Source organism: Bos taurus, chromosome 8 (assembly GCF_002263795.3).
Source record: "Bos taurus isolate L1 Dominette 01449 registration number 42190680 breed Hereford chromosome 8, ARS-UCD2.0, whole genome shotgun sequence".
In the NCBI taxonomy this organism is placed as follows: Eukaryota; Metazoa; Chordata; class Mammalia; order Artiodactyla; family Bovidae; genus Bos; species Bos taurus.
The window spans coordinates 89064632-89088425 of NC_037335.1; the positions used below are offsets into that span (position 1 = coordinate 89064632).

The following is a 23794-nucleotide window of genomic DNA, read 5'->3' on the forward strand; positions in this document are numbered from 1 at the left end:
CACAGTTGTGTCCTAACTGGTGGCAAGAAAAAGATGGAGTGTGACACACACATCTGTCATTTTCTCCAGGGAGAATGTCTTTATCTCATTAGTAGCAGAACATGTTCCACTGGTCAGGATGCCACGTGGAGGGGCTGAGATGCTTCTGTGGGATGCCATGGACATGTGTCTGGGGAGGAGACAGTTCTACTTGTAGAGCAAAGGGGGCCTTCTCTGGCACCTTCCTCCATTTGACCCTTTATTCTCTGAAGGTTCCGCATGGATTATGCCACAGCCTGGCCACCAGGAAGGCAGACACCCCAGTGGGTTAAGGGTTGCTCCAGGTTCCTGAGGGGCCCTTATCTGACTGCCAACACCCCTTTGATGAGAACCAGCATGAATGTCCAGCCTCTTCTGGTGTATATGCAGATGGCATGTGGTGGGTCAGTCATACTGGCTAATTAGTATCTCTTTAAATGTATCTTAAAAGTTAAGATGCTTTGAGTTGAGTCTTAGTGCTTAGAATTGCCACATTTGGTGATGACACTTTACTTGCCCTAGGAAATAAGCAAACAACTTGCTCCAAGGCCATAGGATACCTCAGGATTCATTCAGTAAGACTCTCTTTAACTACAATGAGGTATCTCCTCACACTGTTTAGAATGGCCATCATCAAAAAAAGTCTACAAACAGTAAATACTGTAGAAAAGGGAACCTTCTTGCACGATTGGTGGGAATGTAAATTGATACAGTTCACTATGGAGAACAGATTTCTTGAAAAATCTAGGAATAAAACTACCATATGAGCCAGCAATCCCACTATTAGGCATATACCCTAAGAAAAACCATGATTCTAAAAGACGCATGTACCCCAATGTTCATTGCAGCACTATTTACAATAGACGGGACATGGAAACAGCCTAGATGTCCTTCGACAGATGAATGGATAAAGAAGTTGTTGTACAAATATACAATGGAATATTACTCTGTCATAAAAGGAATGAGTTTGAGTCAGTTCTAGTGAGGTGGATGAAACTAGAACCTATTATACAGAGTGAAGTAAGTCAGAAAGAAAAAACAAATATCGCATATTAACGCATATACATGAAATCTAGAAAAATGGTACCGATGAACCTATTTGCAGGGCAGCAATAGAGACACAGACAGAGAACAGACTTGTGGACCCAGCAAGGAAGGGACAGGCTGGGATGAATTGAGAGGGCAGCGCTGAAGCTTATACATTACCACATGTAAAACAGATAGCCAGTGGGAACTTGCTGTATGATGCAGGCAGCTCAACTCACAGCTCTGTGACAACCTAGAGGGGGTGGGAGGGAGACAGATGTGGGGAGGGAGGTTCGGGAGGGAGGGGACATATGTGTACCTAAGGCCGATTCATGCTGATGTATGGCAGAAACCAACACAACATTGTGAAGCAGTTATCCTCCAATTAAAAATAAATACATTTTAAAAAGAGTCAGTTTAAGTCCATTTTTAAGGCTCATGGGGTCTTAGAGGGATCCCTTTGTCATGTTAAGATTTCCCTCCAAATTCTATTTCCCAATTGAGTTCAAAGTTGATATTTTATAGACTCTCAAGCAATTGAAAAGCCATCAATTTTAAAAACTTAAAATGGACTTACAAATAGAACCTTTACTTTTGCAGGAGAATAAGCTATTAAGATGGAGAAGGCAATGGCACCCCACTCCAGTACTCTTGCCTGGAAAATCCCATGGACGGAGGAGCCTGGTAGGCTGCAGTCCATGGGGTCGCTAAGAGTCGGACACAACTGAGCGACTTCACTTTCACTTTTCACTTTCATGCATTGGAGAAGGAAATGGCAACCCGCTCCAGTGTTCTTGCCTGGAGAATCCCAGGGACGGAGGAGCCTGATGGGCTGCCATCTATGGGGTCGCAGAGAGTTCGACACGACTGAAGTGACTTAGCAGCAGCAGCAAGCTATTAAGAAATGGATCCCTGTGGTGAAGCTGTGTGTCTGGGGGCTCCTGGGATTAAACTGCAGACAGAGCTGCCAGGACATGTTATGAAAGCCACCTCCTTGGCCCCCTCTTCTTCCCTAGGCTGGGGGGTTTTACCCTCAGGAAGAAGGAGCCTGGGTAGCTCCAGTGTCTGCCTCTAATGGGCCTGTGTCCCTTGCTCCCACAGCTTGTCACATTCTGGAGTGTTGTGATGGGCTGGCCCAGGATGTCATCGGCTCCATCGGACAAGCCTTTGAGCTCCGGTTTAAGCAGTATTTGCAGTGTCCTTCCAAGATCGCGGCTCTTCATGACCGGTGAGTAGTGCTGTGACACCATTTGCAGTGGCCTCTCTGCATTTTCTGACCCTTCCTCTTAAAATGACTTAAAAGGAGAAAAACCACAAAACAGCTCCCTGAGGAGTGCTCTGAACAGACAGTTAATCACAGGGCTTCCTGGGCCTGGAGACACCTGGCCGGTGCTGGGCTGGGGCTCAAAAAACCGACAGATGGAAGCTGACATATGGGTGATGCTCCCAATGTTTAGAAAAACATTTTCTTGAAACTATAGTGACAGTAGCTAAGGTTACCAAAAAAACAGTGTAATATGTTTTTATTCTGTTTTCTCTGCAAGCATGTGATGTCTCCATATGTTGTCTTCTTGGGTCGGTGTCACCCCGGGTTCTACCTGTGCTGCTGTCCTCGTCATCAGGGTTAGACAGAGTCCTGGTTCGGAGGCTTCTGTCATGAGGCACTGTGCTTGGGATGGCCAGCATGGTTCTGCTTTATTGGACTTTGTAGCTTTCAGGCTCAATGGCTGTAGGGTCCTGATCTTTGTCTCAGCAGTTTTCTTTCTGTAGGGAGAAGACTCTTGAGAGTCCCTAGGACTGCAAGGAGATCAAACCAGTCAATACTAAAGGAAATCAACCATGAAAATTCATTGGAAGGATTGACGCTGAAGCTGGAGCTCCAATCCTTTGGTCATTTGATGTTATGAGCTGACTCATTGGAAAAGACCCCGAAGCTGGGAAAGATTGAGAGCAAGGGGAGAAAAAGTGGGTGACAGAGGATGAGATGGTGGGTGGCATCACCAACTCAATGGAAATGAGTTTGAGCTAACTCCAGGAGACAGTGAAGGGCAGGGAAGCATGGTGGGCTGCAGTGCCTGGGCATCACAAAGAGTTGGACACAACTTACTGACTGAACAATAAGTTTTCTCTGTAAAATAGGAATAATAGAAGCTTGCAATATTTTAAACATTAAGTTCAGTTCAGTTCAGCTCAGTTGCTCAGTCATGTCTGACCCTTTGTGACCCTATGGACTGCAGCATGCTAAGCTTCCCCGTCCATCACCAACTCCTGGAGCTTGCTCAAACTCAGGTCCATCGAGTTGGTGATGCCATCCAACCATCTCATCCTCTGTCATCCTGTTCTTCTCCTACCTTCAATCTTTCCCAGCATCATGGTGTTTTCCAATGAGTCAGTTCTTCCCATCAGGTGGTCAAAGTATTGGAGTTTCAGCTTCAGCATCAGTCTTTCCAATGAATATTCAGGACTGATTTCCTTTAGGATGGACTGGTTGGATCTCCTTGCAGTCCAAGGCGCTCTCAAGAGTCTTCTCCAACACCACAGTTTAAAAGCATCAATTCTTTGGTGCTCAGCTTTCTTCATAGTCCAACTGTCACATCCATATATGACTACTGGAAAAAACATAGCTTTGACTGTATGAAACTTTGTTGGCAAAGTAATATCTCTGCTTTTTAATATGCTGTCTGGGTTGGTCATAGCTTTTCTCCCAAGGAGCCAATGTCTTTTAATTTCATGGCTGCAGTCACCATCTGCAGTGATTTTGGAGCCCAAGAAATTGAAGTCTGTCATTGTTTCCACTGTTTCCCTATATATTTGCCATGAAGTGATGGGACTGGATGCCATGATCTTAGTTTTTTGAATGTTGAGTTTTAAGGCAGCTTTTTCACTGTCTTCTTTCACCTTCATCAAGAGGCTCTTTAGTTTCTCTTCATTTTCTGCCATAAGGGTGGTGTCATCTGCATATCTGAGGTTATTGATATTTCTCCCGGCAATCTTGATTCCAGCTTGTGCTTCATCCAGCCTGGCATTTTGCATTATGTACTCTGCATATAAGATAAATTAGCAAGGTGACAATATACAGCTTTGATGTACTCCTTACCCAATTTGGAATCAGTCTGTTGTTCCATGTCCAGTTCTAACTGTTGCTTCCTGACCTGCATACAGATTTCTCAGGAGGCAGGTAAGGTCATCTGGTATTCCCATCTCTTTAAGAACTTTCCACAGTTTGTAATGATTCACACAGTGAAAGGCTTTAGCATAGCCAATGAAATAAAAGTAGATGTTTTTCTGGAACTCTCTTGCTTTTTTGATGATCCAGTGGATGTTAGCAATTTGATCTCTGGTTCCTCTGCCTTTTCTAAATCCACCTTGAACATCTGGAGGTTCTCAGTTCACATGCTGTTAAAGCCTAGCTTGGAGAATTTTGAGTATTACTTTGCTAGCCTGTGAGATGAGTGCAATTGTGTGGTAGTTTGAGCATTCTTTGGCATTGCCTTTCTTTGGGACTGGAATGGAAAGTGACCTTTTCCAGTCCTGTGGCCACTGCTGAGTTTTCCAAATTTGTTGGCATATTGAGTGCATCACTTTCACAGCATCATCTTTTAGGATTTGAAATAGCTCAGCTGGAATTCCATCACCTCCACTAGTTTTGTTCATACTGATGCTTCCTAAGGCTCACTTGACTTCTCACTCCAGGATGTCTGGTTCTAGGTGAGTGATCACACCATCATAGTTATCTGAGTCATGAAGATATTTTTTGTATAGTTCTTCTGTGTATTCTTGCCACCTCTTCTTAATATCTTCTTCTTCTGTTAGGTCTATACATTTCTGTCCTTTATTGAGCCCATCTTTGCATGAAATGTTCCCTTGGTATCTCTGATTTTCTTGAAGAGATCTCTAGTCTTTCCCATTCTGTTGTTTTCCTCTATTTCTTTGCATTGATCGCTGAGGAAGGCTTTCTTAGTTCTCCTTGCTGTTCTTTGGAACTCTGCATTCAGATGGATATATCTTTCCTTTTCTCCTTTGCCTTTCACTTCTCTTCTTTCCTCAGCTATTTGTAAGGCCTCCTCAGATAACCATTTTGCCTTTTTGCATTTCTTCTTCTTGGGGATGGTTTTGATCACTGCCTCCAGTACAATGTTACAAACCTCTGTCCATAGTTCTTCAGGCACTCTATCTATCAGATCTAATCCCTTGAATCTATTTGTCACTTTCACTGTATAATTGTAAGGGATTTATTTAATTTAGGTCATACCTGAATGGTCTAGTGTTTTTTCCCTACTTTTTTCAATTTAAGTCTGCATTTGGCAATAAGGAGTTCATGATCTGAGCCACAGTCAGCTCCTGGTTTTGTTTTTGCTGACTGTATAGAGCTTCTCCATCTTTGTCTGCAAAGACTATAAGCCATCTAATTTCGGTTTTGAACACCTGGTGATGTCCATGTATAGCATTGTCCCTTGTGTTGTTGGAAGAAGGTGTTTGCTATGACCAGTATGCTGTCTTGGCAAAACTTTCTTAGCCTTTTCCCTGCTTCATTTTGTACTCCAAGACCAAACTTGCCTGTTACTCCAGGTATCTCTTGACTTCCTACTTTTGCGTTCCAGTCCCCTATGAGGAAAATAAACTCTTTTTTTGGTGTGTTCTAGAAGGTCTAGATCTGAGGTTAAATGTTTCATTTAAACATTAAATGAAATAGTAAATGTAAACAGGAATTGTGAGATGTTTAGTTTTTATAAAAAATGTTCAGTGTCTACTCTTGAGTTTCCTTAGGAGATAAGAATATTCCATGCAGCACTAAAAAGAAAGTAATGAGGCATATTGGTCATTCAGTCACTTCTACTGAAAGCTTATTACAATGGTGTGTTAACTGTCAATAAAGGTTAATTTCTCCTGAATTTACTTTTCCTCCAACTTCTATGGCCATATTCCAGACTTAGTTGTAAAGGCATTATACTCCTCTGTCTTCATTATCTCTCTGAAGTCTTCATCTTTCTTGAAAGAGATTTTTAATTTTTTTTCATCCACTGGAAAATTTCTTTTAAGGTATTCATTCTGGGGGTGCCTATGAAAGCCCCATTTTTCCTGGTTGACAAGGACTTCTGCAAACTCATATAAGCCGTTTGGAAAGGAGTTAGAAAGTAGTGGGGACCCTATAGCCCTTGGCAGGACAGTGGGTGAACAAAGTTCTAAATTTTATATTATAATGGAATATAGTCATTAAACAGAATTCATCAGTATATGTGTATTATAAAAATGAATCTCAACATTTCAAATGAAGTAAAAAAGGATAGGAACCATTTATGAAAATTTTAAAAACACATAAATGACTGTATATGTAGCTTATGGATAAATGCATGTGTATAAAGAGTATAAAAACATGCAAGAATATTACATACCAACTCTAGGACATTTGAGGATGACAGGAACATGTATGCATGCATGTTCAGTCATGTCCAACTCTTTGCAACCCCATGGGCTATAGCCCACCAGGCTCCTCTGTCCATGGAGTTTCCCAGGGAAGAATACTGGAGTGATTTGCCATTTCCTACTCTAGATGATCTTTCTGACCCACGGATTGAACCCATGTCTCTTGCATCTCCTGCATTGGCAAGCAGATTATTTACCACTGTGTCACCTGGGAAGCCCAAATTTTTGTACATAGGAGCTAGGTGCATGCATGCTAAGTCGTGTCCCACTCTTTGTGACCCCATAGACTGTAAACCACCAGGCTCCTCTGTCCATGGGATTCTCCAGGCCAGAAGACTGAAGTGGGTTGCCACTTCCTCCTTCAGGGGGTCTTCCCAACTCAGGGACTGAACTCACGTCATCTATGTATCCTATATTGACAGGCAGATTATTTACTACTAAGCCACCTGGGAAACTGACAGGGGCTTAGGGTGGGCTATAACTGGCTTTGTTAAGTGTATCTCTTCCCTAACATTTTATAAGAACAGTATTCCAGTATGTAAAAAGAATTTTGCAGTGAACACCTGTACAACCAACCACCTAGATTCTACTATTAACATTTTACTGTTAATATCACATACTTATTCATCCAATGTGAGTCTGACAAATTTTATTTCTTTGAAAAGAAAGGAATCAAATATAGCAAAATGTTCACACTTGTTTAATCTCAGTGGTGGATGTGTAGGTGTCTTTTATATTAATTTAGCTTTTCTGTACTTTCAAAATGTTACATAAAAGTCAAATAAATACTATTAAATGAGTATGTACAAAAATGAGTGGGGAGAGTTAATTGAACTACATGCTTCTCTGGGCATATACTTAAGGTATGAAGTCCTTACATGTTTCTATAAAATAAAATTTGAAGAAGTTTTGGGGAAAGAAAATGAAGTAGAGAGATCTTATCTATTGAGAAAACTTTGAATCCAATATGCAAGTAATGGTATAAAATTTCTAAAGCAGAGCATCAACCAGGGGTCCTGTGTTCCTTGGCATCATTCTCATCTGGTCTGACAAGCTGCTTGTGTCCACTGAGCCGGTCTGAGACCCATCAGGTGGGAACGTGCCACCTTCTGGCCCTGCTGGGGCCATGAGAGAGCACATCTTGCCTCCAGCTGCCACACTCTTTGCCCCCTCAGAGACCTTGGACTGCAGAAGTCACTGGCCCATTTTCCTTCTAGATTTCCCAGAGGCCAGCAAGACAGGAGGTTCTGTTTGTGAGCAGTTCTCCTTGGGTTTACTTCTTGCTTGCTCAGGCCATCTCTCTTCAAATTGGGAATGAGCTGCAAGTGTGAGAATTTGGTATAATCAGCTTCTTTGTCCACATTCCTTAGAGTAGAGTTGGGGACAGATGAGTGTAGAGTGAGTGTGGTGGCGTTAGGGCCCAGTACGCTGCCCCAGCATCTCAAAGTTTCAGGTTGGTGCACATGGCTTCCTCTCTCTTCTCTTGCTGCTGGTGGTTGGATGACTTTACTTATTATTCATGAATTATTTTTTGCTCATCGTATTAATTATTGGGAGACAGACTCTGTATCTGGAATCATCACCCATCTCCAACTGGAAATCAAAAATAGTACTTTTAAATGAATGGAATTTTTGGTATGGTCTGATTTTCCTTAGAAGATTTTTCCTCTGATTTTTCTTGCCAAAATCCAGGGTCATTTTCAACAGAAAACCAGAGAAGACAATGAAAAAGAATTCAAATGTAGTCAAATCTCTTTTTATTATTAAAAAAAAGTTTTGATATATAATTTATGATGAAAATTCATTCCTTTTGGAATATATAGTTCTGTAGTATTTAGTACTGTCAGAGACTGTATAATTATTGTTCCTAAATAATTCCAGAACATTTTCATCACCCCAGCAAGAAACTCCATACTTATTAGCAGTTAATTCCCCAACTTGCAATCTTCTCTCCCCAGACAATCATTGCTCTACTTTCTGTCTTCATTGATTTGCCAGTTCTGGATATTTTATATGAATGGAATCATACAATATATGCTTGAGTTCTTTCACTTATTGGATTGTTTTCAAGATTAAGCTATGTTGTAGCATGTATGAGTATGGCATTTTTAGGTTTGAATAATATTCTTTTGCATACATTTGTTACCTTTTGTTTATTCATTCCTTGGTTTATGGATATTAGGGTTGTTTTTACCTTTTAGTTCTCATGAATTGTGCTCCTGTGAACATGTGTACAAATTCTTGTGAACAGATGTTTCAATACTCTTGGGTATATAACTAGGAATAGAATTGCCTAGTCATATGGTAACTCTGTGCTAAAGTTTTAGAAACTGCCAAACTGATTTCCAAAGGGGTTGTACCATTTTATATTTTCACCAGAATGTATGAGTTTCAATTTCACTGATATTTGTTATTGTCCATCATTTTGATTTTAGCTATCCTAGTGAGTACAAAGTGGTTTCTGTGATTTTGATTTGCATTTTCTTGATGACTATTGATGTCAAGCATCTTTCCATGTGCTTATTGGCTATTTGTATATCTTATTTGGAGAGATGTCTGCTCAAATCCATAGACTATTTTAAAAATTATAGTTGATTTACAGTGCCGTGTTACTTTCTGCTATACAACAATGTGAGTCAGTTATATATATATATATAAAACATATATATATGTATATATCTCCACTTCTTTTTAGATTTTCTTTCCATATAGGTCATTATAGAGTACTGAATAGAGTTCCCTGAGCTATACAGTAGGTTCTTGTTAGTTATTTATTTCATATACAGTAGTGTGTATATGTTAGTTTCAATCTTACAGTTTATCCCTCCCTCCCTTTTTCCCCCCGGTAACCATAAGAACGTTTTCTGCATCTGTGACAATTTGTTTCATAAATAGGTTAATTTGTACCATTTATTTGTTAGATTCCCATGTATGGGAATCTAACAAATCCCATCCTATGATATTTATCTTTCTGTGTCTGACTTACTTTACTCAGTGCTGAGTAATATTCCATTGCATATATGTGCCACATTTTATTTATCCATTCTTCTGTCGATGGACATTTAGTTTGATCCCATGTCCTGGCTATTGTAAATAGTGCTGTAATGAACATTGGGGTGCATGTATTATTTCAAATTATGATTTTTCTCTGGATCTATGCCTATCAGTAAGATTGCTGGATCACATGGTAGCTCTATTTTTAGTAAGGAATATCCATAGTGTTCTCCATTGTGGCTGTACCAATTTACATTCCTACCAGTGGTGGAGGAGAGTTCCCTTTTCTGCACACCCTCTCCAGCATTTATTGTTTGAAGATTTTTTGATGATGGCCATTTTGACTAGTGTGAGGTAATACCTCATTGTAGTTTTGATTTGTATTTCTCTAATAATTAGTGATATTGAGCATCTTTTGTGTGATTTTTGACCATCTGGATGTCTTCTTTGGAGAAATGTCTTTTTAGATCTTCCGCCCATTTTTGATTGGGTTGTTTGTTCTTTATAATGAGCTGCATGAGCTGTTTACATATTTTAGATTAATCTCTTGTTGGTTGCTGTGTTTGAAAATATTTTCTCCAATTCTATGGGTTTTCTTTTCATTTTGTTGATGATGTCTTTTGCTGTGCAAAAGCTTTTAAGTTTATTTAGGTTCCGTTTATTTATTTTTATTTTTGTTAATCTTGGAGATTAACCAAAAAAGATCTTGCTGTGATTTATGTCAGAAAGTGTTCTGCCGATGTTTTCCTGTAAGCATTTTATAGTGTCTGGTCTTTCATGTAGGTCTTTAATCCATTTTGAATTTGTATATGAGCATGTTCTAATTTCATCCTTTTACATGTAGTTGTCCGGTTTTCCCAGCTCACTTATTGAGGACACTGTCTTTTCTTCATTATATATTCTTCCCTCCTTGGTCACAGAATAGGTGACCATAGGTGTCTAAGTTTATCTCTGGACTTTCTTTCCTGTTCCACTGATTTATATTTCTGTTTTTGTTTTGCTTACTGTAGCTTGGTAGTATAGTCTGAAGTCAGAGAGACTCATTCCCCCAGCTCTATTTTTCCTTTCTCAAGATTGTCTTGGCTCATCAGTGTCTTTTGTGTTTCCATACAAATTGTAAAATTTTTCTTGCTGTAATTCTGTGAAAAATGTTATTGGTAATTTGATAGAAGTTTCATTGAATCTGCTGATTACTTTGGGTAGTATAGTCATTTTGACAATGTTGATTCTTCCAATCTAAGAATGTGGTATATTTCTCCTTCTGTTTACATTATCTTTAATTTCTTTCATCAGTACCTTGTAGTTCTCTGAGTATAGGTCTTTTGCCTCCTTAAGGTTTATTCCTAGGTATTTTATTCTTTCTGATGCAGTGGTAAATGGGGTTGTTTCCTTAGTTTCTCTGATCTTTTGTTGTTAGTGTATTGGAATGCAAGAGATTTTTGTATATTAATTTTGTATCCTGCAACTTTACCAAATTCTGTTCTGGTAACATCTTTAGGACTTTCTATGTATAGTATCATGTCATTTGCAAACAGTGACAAATTTACTTCTTGTTTTCCAGTTTGAATTCTTTAATTTCTCTTTTTTTCCCCTCTGATTGCTGTGGCTAGGACTCACAAAACTGTGTTGAATAAAAGTGGCAAGACTGCACATCCTTGTCTTATTCCTGATCTTAGAGGAAATCCTTTCAAATTTTTCACTCTTGAGAATGATATTTGCTGTGGGTTTTCATATATGGCCTTTATTATGTTATATTATCTTTATGCTTACTTTCTGGAGAGTTTTTCTCATAAATGGTGTTGAATTTTGTCAAAAGCTTTCTCTATCTCTGTTAAGATGATCATATAGTTGTTATTCTTCAGTTCATTAGTATGGTGTATTATATTGATTGATTTACATATGTTGAAGAATCCTTGCATCCCCAGGATAAATACCACTTAATCATGTGTATGATCCTTTTAATGTATTGTTGGATTCAGTTTCTAAGTATTTTGTTGAGGATTTTTGTGTCTTTGTTCATCAATGATATTGGCCTGTAAATTTCTTTTTTTGTGTGTGGGATCTTTGTTGAGGTTTGGTATCAGGGAGATAGTGGCCTTGTAGAATGGCCACTTGTAGAGTGGCCTTGAGAGTATTCCTTCCTCTATAATTTTTTGGAATAGTTTGAGAAGGATAGGTTTTAACTCTTTTCTAGATGTTTGATAGAATTCATCTGTGAAGCCATCTGGCTCTGGACTTTTGTTTGTTTGAAGTTTTAAAATCACAGTTTCAATTTCAGTGATTCACGTGTTCATATTCTCTATTTCTACATGTTTCAGTCTTTGAAAGTTGTCCCTTTCTAAGAATTTGTCCATTTCTCTCAGATTGTCCATTTTACTGGCAAATAGTTGCTTGCAGTAGTCGCTTACGGGCCTTTGTGTGTCTGTGGTGTCTGTTGTAACTTCTCCTTTTTTCATTTCTAATTTTATTGATTCGAGTCCTCTCCCTGTTTTTCTTGATGAGTCTAGCTAAAGGTTTATCAACATTATCTTCTCAAAGAACCAGCTTTTAGTTTCATTGATCTTTGCTATTGTTTTCTTTGTCTCTGTATCATTTATTCCTGTTCTGATCTTTATGACTTCTTTCCTTCTTGAGGATTGTGGAGATTTTGTTTGTTCTTCTGTCTCTGGTTGCTTTCTTCTCTCTCTGGTTGTGTAAATTTAGGTTGTTTACTTGAGATTTTTCTCATTTCTTAAGGTAAGATTGTATTGCTATAAAGGTCCTTCTTAGAACTGCTTTTGCTGAATCTCACAGATTTTGGATTGTCATGTTTTTGGTGCCATTTGTCTCTAGATGTTTTTTGATTTCCTCTTTGATTTCTTCAGAGATCTGTTGATTGTTTAGTAACATATTGTTTAATTTCCATGTGTTTCTTTTTAACAAATTTTTCTTTTTACTGTAATTGATTTCTAATCTCATAGCATTGTGGTCAGAAAAGATGATTAATATGATTCAAATTTTCTTGAATTTACCAAGTCTTGATTTGTGGTCCAAAATGTTATCTATCCTGGAGAATGTTCCATGTGCACTTGAGAAGAAAGTGTATTCTGCTGCTTTTGGATGGAATTTCTTATAGATATCAATTAAGTCTATCTAATCTAACGTGTCACTTAAGGCTTGTATTTATTTATTACTTTTCTCTCTGCATGATCTGTCCATTGGTGTACGCAGGTGTTAAAGTTCCCCAGTATTATTGTATTACTGTTGATTTCCCCTTTCATGTCTGTTAGCATTTGCTTTATATATTGAGGTGCTCCCTATGTTGGGTACATATACATTTATAATTGTTATATCTTCTTGGATTGATCCATTGATCCTTATGTAATGACCTTTGTCTTTTGTAACAGTCTTTATTTTAATGTCTATTTTGACTGATGTAAGTATTTCTACTGCAGCTTTCTTTTGATTTCCATTTGCAAGGAATGTCTTTTCCCATTCCCTCAATTTCAGCCTGTATGTGTTTCTAGGTCTGAAGTGAGTCTCTTGTAGACAGCACATATATTGGTCTTGCTTTTGTATCCATTCAGCCAGTTTATGTCTTTTGGTTGAAGCATTTGATCCATTTACATTTAATGTAATTATTGATATGCATGTTCCTATAGCCATTTTCTTAACTGCTTTGGGTTTGTTTTTGTAGTTCTTTTCTCTTCACATCTTCTTTTGTTCTCTTCTCTTGTGGTTTGGTGACCATCTTTAGTGTTGTGTTTGAGTTGCTTTTTCTTTTTTGTATATGTGTCTATTGTAGTTTTTGTTTGCTGTCATCAGTTCTGATCTAGCAGTCTACATATGTACAAAGTCTCATGTTTTAGGTTGCTGGTCTCGTTCTACCTAGAGAAGTTTGTTAGCATTTGTTGTAAAGCTGGTTTAGTGGTGCTGAATTTTCTTAGATTTTGTTTGTCTGTAAAGCTTTGGATTCCTCCACCAAATCTAAATGATATCCTTTCTGGATAGAGTATTCTTGGTCGTTGGTTTTTCCCTTTCATCACTTGAAATACATCATGCCACTCCCTTCTGGTGTAGAGTTATGGGAATTCTTTGTATATTACTTGTTGCTTTTCCCTTGTTACTTTTCATATTTTTTCTTTGTCTTTAACTTTTGTCAGTTTGATGAATATGTGTCTTGGTTTGTTCCTCCATGGTTTCACCCTGTATGGGATTCTCTGCACTTCCTGGACTTGAGTGAGTGTTTCCTTTCTCATGTTAAGGAAGTTTTTGACTATAATATCTTCAATTATTTTCTCCAGCCCTTTCTCTTTCTGTTCTCCATCTGGGACCCCTATAGTGTGAATGTCGGTGCATTTAATACTGTCCCAGAGGTCTCTGAGAGTACCTTCATTTCTTTTCATTCTTTTTTCTTTACTCTGTTCTGTGACAGTGGTTTCCGTCACTCTGTCTTCCAGCTCACTTACTTGTTCTTCTGCCTCAGTTATTCTGCTACTGATTCTGTCTAGTCTATTATTCATTTCAGTTGTTGTATTATTCACCTCTGTTCATTTGTTCTTTAAGTCTTCTAGCTCTTTATTGAACATTTTATATATATTCTTCATCTGTACCTCCACTCTTTTTCAGAGATTTTTGGATCATCTTTACTATCATTACTATGAATTCTTTTTCAGGTAGATTGCCTATCTCCTCTTCAGTTAGTTGTTCTTGTGGGTTTCTATCTTGTTCCTTTGTTTGCAACATATTTCTCTGTCATCTCATTTTGTATAATTTCCTGTGTTTGTGGTCTCCTTTCCACAGGCTTCAGTATTGTATTTCCTCTTGCTTCTGGCATCTTCCCACTATTGGATGAGATTTGTCTAAGGGCTTGTGTAGGCTTCCTGGTGGAAGGGACTGGTGCCTACCCTCTTGTGGGTGGAGCTGGTCTTGAACCTCTGATGGGCAGGGTCCTTAGCCCATTTTTAAGATTGCATTATTTGTCTTTTTATTGTTGACTTGTAGAAATTCTTTATATATTCTGGATACAAGTCTCTTTCCAGACATACAATTAGCAAATATTTTCTCTTATTTTTTGTGTTGTCTTGCATTTTCTTAATAATGTCCTTTGAAGGACCATAGTTTTTAACTTTGGTGAAGTCCAAGTAATTTACTTATTTTCTCTTTGGTTGCTTTTGCGTTTGGTGTCATGTGTAAGAAACCATTGCCTAATCCAAGATCATGAGGATTTACATCTATGTTTTCTTCTAAGTTTTAGCTCTTACATTTTGATCTTTAATCCATTTGAATTAATTTTTGTATATGGTGTGACTTAAGGGTCCAACTTTCACAAACGACTATCCAGTCATCATAGCACCATTTGCTGAAAAGACTGTTCTTTTACATAGTAAATTGTTTGGGCATCCTTGTTGAAATCGATTGACTCTAAATGTATGGGTTTATTTATGGACTCTTAATTCTGTTCCATTGATTTATTTATGTGTCTATCCTTATGCCAATACCATATAGTCTTGAATAGTATAGCTTTATAGTTAGTTTGAAGTGAGGTAGTATGTGTCTTCCAAAGACATTCTTCTTTATTAACGTTTGACCCTGTTCACTATTCTGAGCCTCTTGCAATTTCAAAGGAATGGCATAGCTTGTTTATTTTTACCAAAGAAGACAATTGTGATTTTGATAGAAATTATCTTAAATCTATAGACCTATTTGGGGAGTCCTTCCATCTTAACAGTATTACATCTTTCAATTCATAAGTGCAGGATGTCTTTCCACTTATTTAGAATTCCTTAATTTCTTTCAACAATGTTTTGTAATTTCCCGTTATGAGTCTTACACTTGTTTTGATAATTTTTACTACCAAAAGAATAAATCTTTTATTCTTTTTGATACTATAATAAGTGAAATTTCTTGTTAATTTTGTTTTTATTGTTAATATATAAAAATACAATTGACTTTATACACTGATTGTGTATTGTGGAAACTTGCTGAATTCATTTATTTTTTATTATTCACTTAGCTCTGATAATTTGGGTGTGTATGTGTATTCCTTAGTATTTATTATATACAAGATCATGTCTTGTGCAAGAAAATATAGTTTTATTTTGACTTACTAATCTGAATGCCTTTTCTTTCTTTTTATTATATAATTGTCCTGGCTAGAATCTCTAGTACAATGAATAGAGGTGTAAAGATGGGACAAACTTATTATGTTCCTGATCTTAGGAGGAAAATATTCAGAATTTTCCCATTAATCATGTTCTTAGCTGTGGACTTTTCATAGATTCTCTTTTTCATGTTGAGAAAAATGCCTTTTAATTCCAAGATTTTTGAGGGTTTTTTATCATGGAAAACTGTCAGATTTTCTCAAATGATTTTTCTGTGTCTAGATGTGAGTATTTGGCTTTTTTTTTATTTTATTGGTATGATATATTACATTAGTTGATTTTGAATGTTTAAACAACCTTGCATTACCAGAGAAATATCACTTAGTCATGGTGCATGATTTTTTTGTATTTTGCTGGAGGATTTTTGGCTTGCTAGTATTTTGTTGAGGATTTTTCCATTCATATTCATAAAAGATATTGGTCTGCAGTTTTTTTTTTTCCTGCAGTGTCTTTGGTTTTGGCATCTGGATAATTCTGTCATCATAAATCTAGTTTGAAAACTTCCCTCCTCTTCTATTTTTTGGAGGAGTTATGAAAAATTGCTATTAATTCTCCTTCAGATATTAGATAGAATTCACCAGGAAGCCGTATGATTCTGGGCTTTTCTTGGGATACAAGATTTTGATTACTAATTTAGTCTCGTTGTTACAGTTATCTTCAGATTTTCTATTTCTTCTTGAGTTATTTTTTGATAGATGGAGTCTTCATAGGAATTTTCCCATTTCATCTAGATTATCTAGTTTGTTGGTATATAATTTTTAATAGTTTCTCTTATAATCCTTTTAGTTCATGTATGGCTGGTAGCAGTTTTTCCTCTTTTCTTCCTAATTTTGGTAATTTGAGTCTGCTCTCTTCTTTCTTAGTCAGTCTAGCTAAAGATTTGTCAATACTGTTGATCTTTCTAAGAACCAACTCTTGGTTTCATTGCTTTTCTCTACTGATTTTCTATTTTTATTTCTACCTTAATCTTTATTGTTTTTCCTTCTGCTTGCTTTGGGTTTAACTCTTATTTTCTGGTTTACTAAGGCAGAAATTCAGGTTGTTGATTTGATATTGTCTATTATTATATAGGCATTTATATCTCATAAAGTTCTGTGTAAACACAGACTTTCCCTGTAAGTCTTAAACCCCTCAAAGTCATCCACGAGGGTTGAAACTAACTTCTTCCAAACTTCTATTAATGTTGAATGAAGATTTTACCTCTTTCCATGAATCATGAGTGTTTTTGATGGCATCTAGAATGCTTAGCAGAGAAGGCAATGGCACCCCACTCCAGTACTCTTGCCTGGAAAATCCCATGGATGGAGGAGCCTGGTAGGCTGCAGTCCATGGGGTCACTAAGGGTCGGACATGACTGAGTGACTTCACTTTCACTTTTCACTTTCATGCATTGGAGAAGGAAATGGCAACCCACTCCAGTGTTCTTGCCTGGAGAATCCCAGGGACGGGGGAGCCTAGTGGGCTGCTGTCTATGGGGTTGCACGACTGAAGCAGCCTAGTGGGCTGCTGTCTATGGGGTTGCATGACTGAAGCGACTTAGCAGCAGCAGCAGCAGCAGCAGCAGCAGCAGAATGCTCAGTCCTTTCTAGAAGGCTTTCAATTGACTTTGCTCAGGTCAATCAGAGGAATCACTATTTGTGGCAGCTATAGGCTTATGAAATGTATTTCTTATAAGACTTGAAAGTTGAAATTACTCCTTGATTCAGGGGTTGCAGGATGAATGTTGTGTTAGCAAGCATGAAGACCACATCAATCTCAATTAGAACTCTTGGGTGACCAGGTGCATTGTCAATGAGTAGTAATATTTTGAAAGGAATTGTTTCTTTCCAAGCAATAGGTCTCAACATTGGGCTTAAAATATTCAGTAAACCAAGCTATAAATAGATATGCTGTTGTCCAGACTTTGCTGATCCATTTATAGAGCATAGACAGAGTAGATTTAGCATAATTCCTAAGGGCCCTAAAATTTTCAGAATGGTAAATGAGTACTGGCTTCAACTTAAAGTCACCGACTGCATTAGCCCCTAGCAAGAGTCAGTTTGTTCTTTGAAGCTTTGAAGCTGGGCATTGACTTTCTCTAGCTCTGAAATTCCTAGATGGTGTCTTCCAATATGAAGCTATTTTGTTTACACTGAAAGTCTGTTGTTTAGTGTAGCCACCTCCATTATCTTAGTGAGATACTCCAAGTAACTTACAATTGTTTCTATCAATACAGGAGCATTTGCTGCTTTGCCTTGCACTTTGATGTTATGGAAATAGCTTCTTTCCTTAAATCTCATGAACAAACCTCTGCTAGATTCAAGCTTTTCTTCTGCAGCGTCCTCATCTCTCATAAATTGAAAATAGGATTCACTTGCTCTGGATTAGGCCTTGCTGCTGCTAAGTCGCTTCAGTCGTGTCCGACTCTGTGCGACCCCAGAGACGGCAGCCCACCAGGCTCCCCCGTCCCTGGGGTTCTCCAGGCAAGAACACTGGAGTGGGTTGCCATTTCCTCCTCCAATGCATGAAAGTGAAAAGTGAAAGTGAAGTCGAGCAGTCGTGTCCGACTCTGAGCGACCCCATGGACTGCAGCCCACCAGGCTCCTCCGTTCATGAGATTTCCAGTCAAGAGTACTGGAGTGGGGTGCCATTGCCTTCTCCGTTAAGGTAATGTTGAGGCTGGTTTTATCCTCTATCTAGATCGCTCATAAGGTCTCCATATAAACAATATGACTGTTTACTTTCTTATTACTTCTGTGTTCACTGGAGTAGCTGTTGTTGCTGTTTGTTGTGGTTGTTTGTTTTAATGATTTTCCTAAACCAACTTGGTCAAGTCTATATTTTGTTACATATGACCACTGACAACTCTGCTCAGTTCACTTATTAGACAGCTAATGATCAAAGAGAGATTTAAACGTCTGAAACCACTAAGTCCCCCAGTTTTTGCTGAGGTGCTCTGTGTGAATCTTGGGGAACTCCTTCAACACTTGGCTAGGCAGTTGACAACTCTGCTTTAGCTTTGACTTTCTGCTTGTGCAAAACTTCAAGGTCAGTGCAGATGAGAACTAATGCCTTTTTACATCTTTTCTGAGCAGGCACACAACCCGGATGTGAAAATAGTTCTATACATGTAGATGCCTAGATTCCTAGAAATATGTCAAAATTTATAATTTCCTAGCTTTTTCTTTTAAGCTTTTTGACTAGCTTACTCTTTAGCCAAATGTTATCTATTGTTTCAGGGAGTCATAGTGTTAAATAATTGCCTCTAATTGTTTTTGACAAATGACCTTATGGAAGAAGCTGTTTTCCATAGACAAGCTCTGAATCAGGTCATATAAAGACAGTTTTGGGAGTGGAGTCTTATAGAGAATGAACAGAAAGGTCATAATGACTGTTTTCTGGGAATAGGAATTTACAGGAACCTAAATGCTTTTTTGCCTCCTCCCATGTCTAGCTATTTAAGCTGCTGGTTTTCACTGTCACTACTGGATTTTGGCTTTTAAGTCTATCCTGGAGATGGCAACAGAGCAAGTTAAAATGCAACAAAGCTCTTGTCCTGACAGCTATTTATGTCTTTTTTGTTTGTTTGTTTAATAAACACTCTCTGCTGCTGCTGCTGCTGCTAAGTCACTTCAGTCATGTCCGACTCTGTGTGACCCCATGGACTGCAGCCTGCCAGGCTCCTCCATCCATGGGATTTTCCAGGCAAGAGTACTAGAGTGGGGTGCCATTGCCTTCTCCAAAACACTCTCTATATTGGTACAAACTTCTGATTAATTTCCAGAGTTCTAAAAATGTTGATCATGAAAACATTTTTTGCTAGCTTTCTTGTTGTCATTACAGAGGAAAGAATAATTCAGAGGTCCTTACTCTGTCATTTTCCTTGATGTCACTAAATCTCCATTAAAGTTAATTTTGTTTTGGGTAAATTTCATGATATACTAAAATGTGTGTCTATACCTCAAGAAGCTGATTATCATTACCTATAAACTATGTATTTTCTTATTAAAGTGTACTTTTAATAAAGGAGTTGTTTTCTGTTTCAAATAAGACTGGAATTTTCTAAAATTTCTAAATTCACACTGTGAATAAGGCGGGGATATTTGGCTGAACCATTCATCTGCTGTTTATATGTGCCTGAGACCTAGATCGTTGAAGGGGGAGTGACTAAACTCTGCTTTCTGGGTCTATAGTTACTAACATTAGATTTTTTTGTTTTGACAGTAAGCTCAAATTTTGGCTAAAGTTCTCGAAAATCCTCTTTTAACAGAATGCAGAGTCTAGATGAACCATGGACTGAAGAGGAGAGTGATGGCTCAGACCACCCATATTACAACAGCATTCCAAGCAAGACACCTCCTCCAGGGGGGTTTGCCGATGCTCGCCTGAAAGCCAGACCCCACGGTCCTGACACAGCCCAGGTGAGTCTTATATCTTTCCCTGAATGGTAGCTAACTGGACTTCATTTCCTATTGCTTTCTTCAACTCTATTTTCAGGCTGATGTTCTATCCAGACAGAAAAACTCACAAACTTCCTCCCCTTGAATTTCATAAAGCAGACAGTAGGGGAAGCTTTTGCTTTAACATCACAAGGTTTAGTCAAATGCCTTGGAACTCCATTGTGATTCCTGAGATACAAGTCTGCAAGTTCCCTCTTCATCCTAGGACAAATCCCATTGTATTGTGAACTTAATGAGGAAAAGAGAGAGTTCAAGACTTTTGAAAGCCTGGGGTTCTTTGAGTTCTCTGGAAATAGAAAGAATGTAAGCCTTTAACATAAGGTTTTTTTTTTTTTGTTTGTTTTGTTTTGAAGTTTTCTGTTTTACTTATCTCCCTGATTTTCCCTCTAATTCAAAATTCTAGTAAGGCATTCTCTTTCTAGAGTTATGGTATCTCTATGATATCTTTTTGTTAAAGGGAATTTTTTGATGTCATTTACCTTATGTGGATGACAATAAAAGCGGTAAATAACACTGAAGCCAAATGTCAATAGCTCTATAAGAAGGAATCGACAAGGTGGATTTGCCCAGGAATGAATGGTTATAGGTGTATATGCTGGGAACTATGTTCTGACACATAGATAGTCTCTAACTGAAATCTATTTTAAGGCATGTTGGTGATGTGGCTGTATGTAGAGAATTCAATTTATGGTCACACTTAGGGAAGGGAGGTGGCGGGGTGGGTACTGAAAGCAGGGAACATCTGTAGTTTTAATGAGATGTAGCTTCTTTTTCACACCCATGCAGACTAACTTCCCAAATCATGCCAACTGTGAGGCATGAAGGGAAAACTGAGTACAACAGGGATGCAATCCACTGGCCACTGAAGTCCCTTCTTCTGTATTATGGCTTTCAAAAGTGGAGACGCAAGAAGAGGAGGACTTTTTCTTGTTTTGTATTTACATATGTCTATAGTTTGCAGGAAAAGAGCAAACTTACTACCAGGGAAGACACTTAGGAGACCCGTTTGGTGAAGACTGGCAGCAAACACCTGTCAGGCAAGGTGAGCGGCAAGGTAAGGTGGACAAGAAACATAAAAAATACTTTTCAAAAGTTCCTGTCCTGTGGAGTGGCAGAATGGCTGACTGGAAATAACTGCTGTGGGTGGGGCTACAGTTTCCCAACCGGATCACAGAAATAGAAAGAATGGCTGTCAGGGATGTTGGAGGGCACGCATCAGATAACCCATCCCTGGGCACCAGGACCAGCTCACTCTTCATGCCTCCCAGTTCTTCCTGTTCTCCTGCACAGAGACTGTGCATCTAAGGCCCTTTTCTGGCGAGAGGGCTTGCCCCTCCAGAGACTGAGGAATTCACCTCCCCAGGGCCAACTCCATACCCAGTTCGAACGAGGCTAAGGTGGGAGACTCTGGAGTCAATATTGAATCCTTGTAGCTTCTAATGGCAGCTTGTAGTTTTCCCCTCCTTTCCTCTGCCCCACCTCCCCCTTCTATGGTCACCTTTAGGAAGAATGGAGTGACACCAGCCCTGGCAGAGATGGCACCTGGAATACAAGTCTGTCACAGGGCCTGGGTCCTTTTAGAGGACACTTCATTTCTTATCAAACCTATAAGCAAGCACCTACATCCCACATTAAAAATAGTGTGACTAATTAAGCACTATTTAGTTTAATTGCTAACATTAGTCTCTATTCTCTAGACAGTTATTTTTAGACAAGCATACACATGTATGTATCTATACATTTTAAAGGTTTCTTTTAATTTTAAACATTTTACCTCCTCAAACATTTTGAGAACTTTTGATGGTTCCAGGGTCCTGGCTACAGGGTCTGAAGGAGATGGAGTGATAAATGAATGAAGATCCGATGTATGCTTCTATGTATATATTTTAACCATTTTTTGGTTTAACATTAAGGTTTTCACCTACATTATTGCCATTTGTGCCAGTGGGTAAATGACAATATATTTTTAAAATGTTTCTCCCGTGAAATAATTTTATGTCTTACCTGCCCCAGCTGAAAGATGACCCGTTTGTGCTGCCCAGTTAATAATCCATAAAAGAGTCAACAGACTACTTGACTGTACCTCAGAACAGGATGGAAATAGCAAATTAAAGTTATAACTTTGCCAGAGGCACTTTTTTACATTTTCAATTTTGTTCTGTATACATTTAAAGCATTTTATACAACAATCATGTACTTAGACATAGAATAACTATTAAAGACTAAGACACATTACATACATTAGATATTGACTCTACTGAAAAATTTGTTAGATTTATTTGAAAATGAGGTCTTTTTTATATCCAGGTTATTCCAGCCAGATCAAGAACAGACAATGTAAGAAATTCACCAGAGAAAAAAAATGAGCCTTATATAAGTTCTTGGCCTGGAACTTGAGACTCATAACTCTTAATGAATTTCAAGTTCGTATTGGAAACCAATAAATACCTTGTCTGTAGAACAAATAAACCCCTATTAATCTGCTAGCAGCCATTTCCCCTAAATGAAACTGAACTCTGGGTACCACCACCAGGGAGTGTATAGCTCCCTGCCCTGTACTCAGCACTCGCAATCATCTGAAGTTGATGACTTTCTCAGGACACTTGCATTCTCAGGCTTGTAGGCAGAGACAGTGGTCTGCCAAAAGTCCTTCAGTGGGCTCTTGAGAAAGCTTCTTAAAGAATCCTGAACCCACTCTTGCTGGTTGAATTGAGCCAACTCTCATGCCCCACCACCTGGAGAGGTGATCTCTCTCCAGGTCCAAGTTGGTCTTGAGAGTGTCTGTGGAAGTTTGTTAGAAATAGTGACCTGTACAAAGAACCAGATGGTGACCCGAGCAGGGCCACACCCTTCATTCACCTTGGTTGACAATAGCAGTGACCGCCCCAGTTGAGCCTCAGCAGTCTTGGTTCAGTTGGGAAGTCCGATGATGGCACAAGCCTGATTCTGTTTTATAAGGAAAGTGTCTCAATTCACTAGGAAGCAAATGGGGTAAATATTGCTTTATTTCTAAAAATGGGGCCAGAGCATTGGAAATGCATTGCATTTCTTTGGAGTTAATATATGAAGCATTCACCTATACTTAAAAAAAGAGCAGTGAAAATAAGGCTCATTGTTCTTCTGCTCAGTTATTTTGATCTCAGTCCTTCGCAGAGGGAATGAGGAGGCTGGGGGAGCTTCTGTAGCAGGTGTAGTTCCCCTGCCCCTCCCGCCCACCCAGCCTGAGTCAGATGGGCCTAGGGTCTTGACAAGGCTCCTAACCTTCATGGTGTCCATCATCCTGGGATGGCAGGTCCCATTTTGACAGGCAGGAGTGGAGAGTATCCTAGCCGAAGCACAGCAGGGTAAGAGAGTCAGAGAAGAGAGTTAATAGACGGGCATCTGAAAGAAGGATTTTCTTATGAATGGACTGAAGGAACTTCTCTGTGAAACATTGGGTGGCTTAACATGAATAGCATTATGATCAGAAGAGAAAGGAGGTCTATTTTCTTGTTGCAGGATCCTTGGACATCTACAGCATGCCTGAAGGGAAATCACATGTGGCTCCTACGGGAGAAGCCCCCACCTATGTCAATACCCAGCGTATCCCCCAGCAGACAGGGCCGGCCACGGGCAGCAGTGCAGAGAGCAGTCCGCGGAAAGACCTCTTTGACATGAGTGTGTTTCCATTTGCTATTGTTTTTTTCTCTTTTAAGGCTGTGTGTTTTTTTTTTAAACTTTGTCTTTTGTTTGAAATCTGTGCAATTACTG

The 23794-nt window shown here is 38.7% G+C and overlaps 1 protein-coding gene across 6 annotated transcripts in view; it reads left to right on the top strand.

The window, feature by feature from the left end:
• SHC3 (SHC adaptor protein 3) overlaps positions 1–23794 on the top strand; it is a 191692-nt gene that overhangs the window by 134791 nt on the left and 33107 nt on the right. For 4 of the 6 annotated variants that reach the window (XM_059889512.1, XM_059889511.1, XM_024996292.2 and 1 more), the window contains 4 exons: positions 2146–2272; positions 19855–20005; positions 20999–21098; positions 23543–23701. In XM_059889512.1, coding sequence (XP_059745495.1) covers positions 2146–2272; positions 19855–20005; positions 20999–21098; positions 23543–23701 — 537 coding nt within the window. The remainder of the gene's footprint in view (positions 1–2145; positions 2273–19854; positions 20006–20998; positions 21099–23542; positions 23702–23794) is intronic. The other 2 variants (XM_059889513.1, XM_024996294.2) reach the window with 1 other exon arrangement.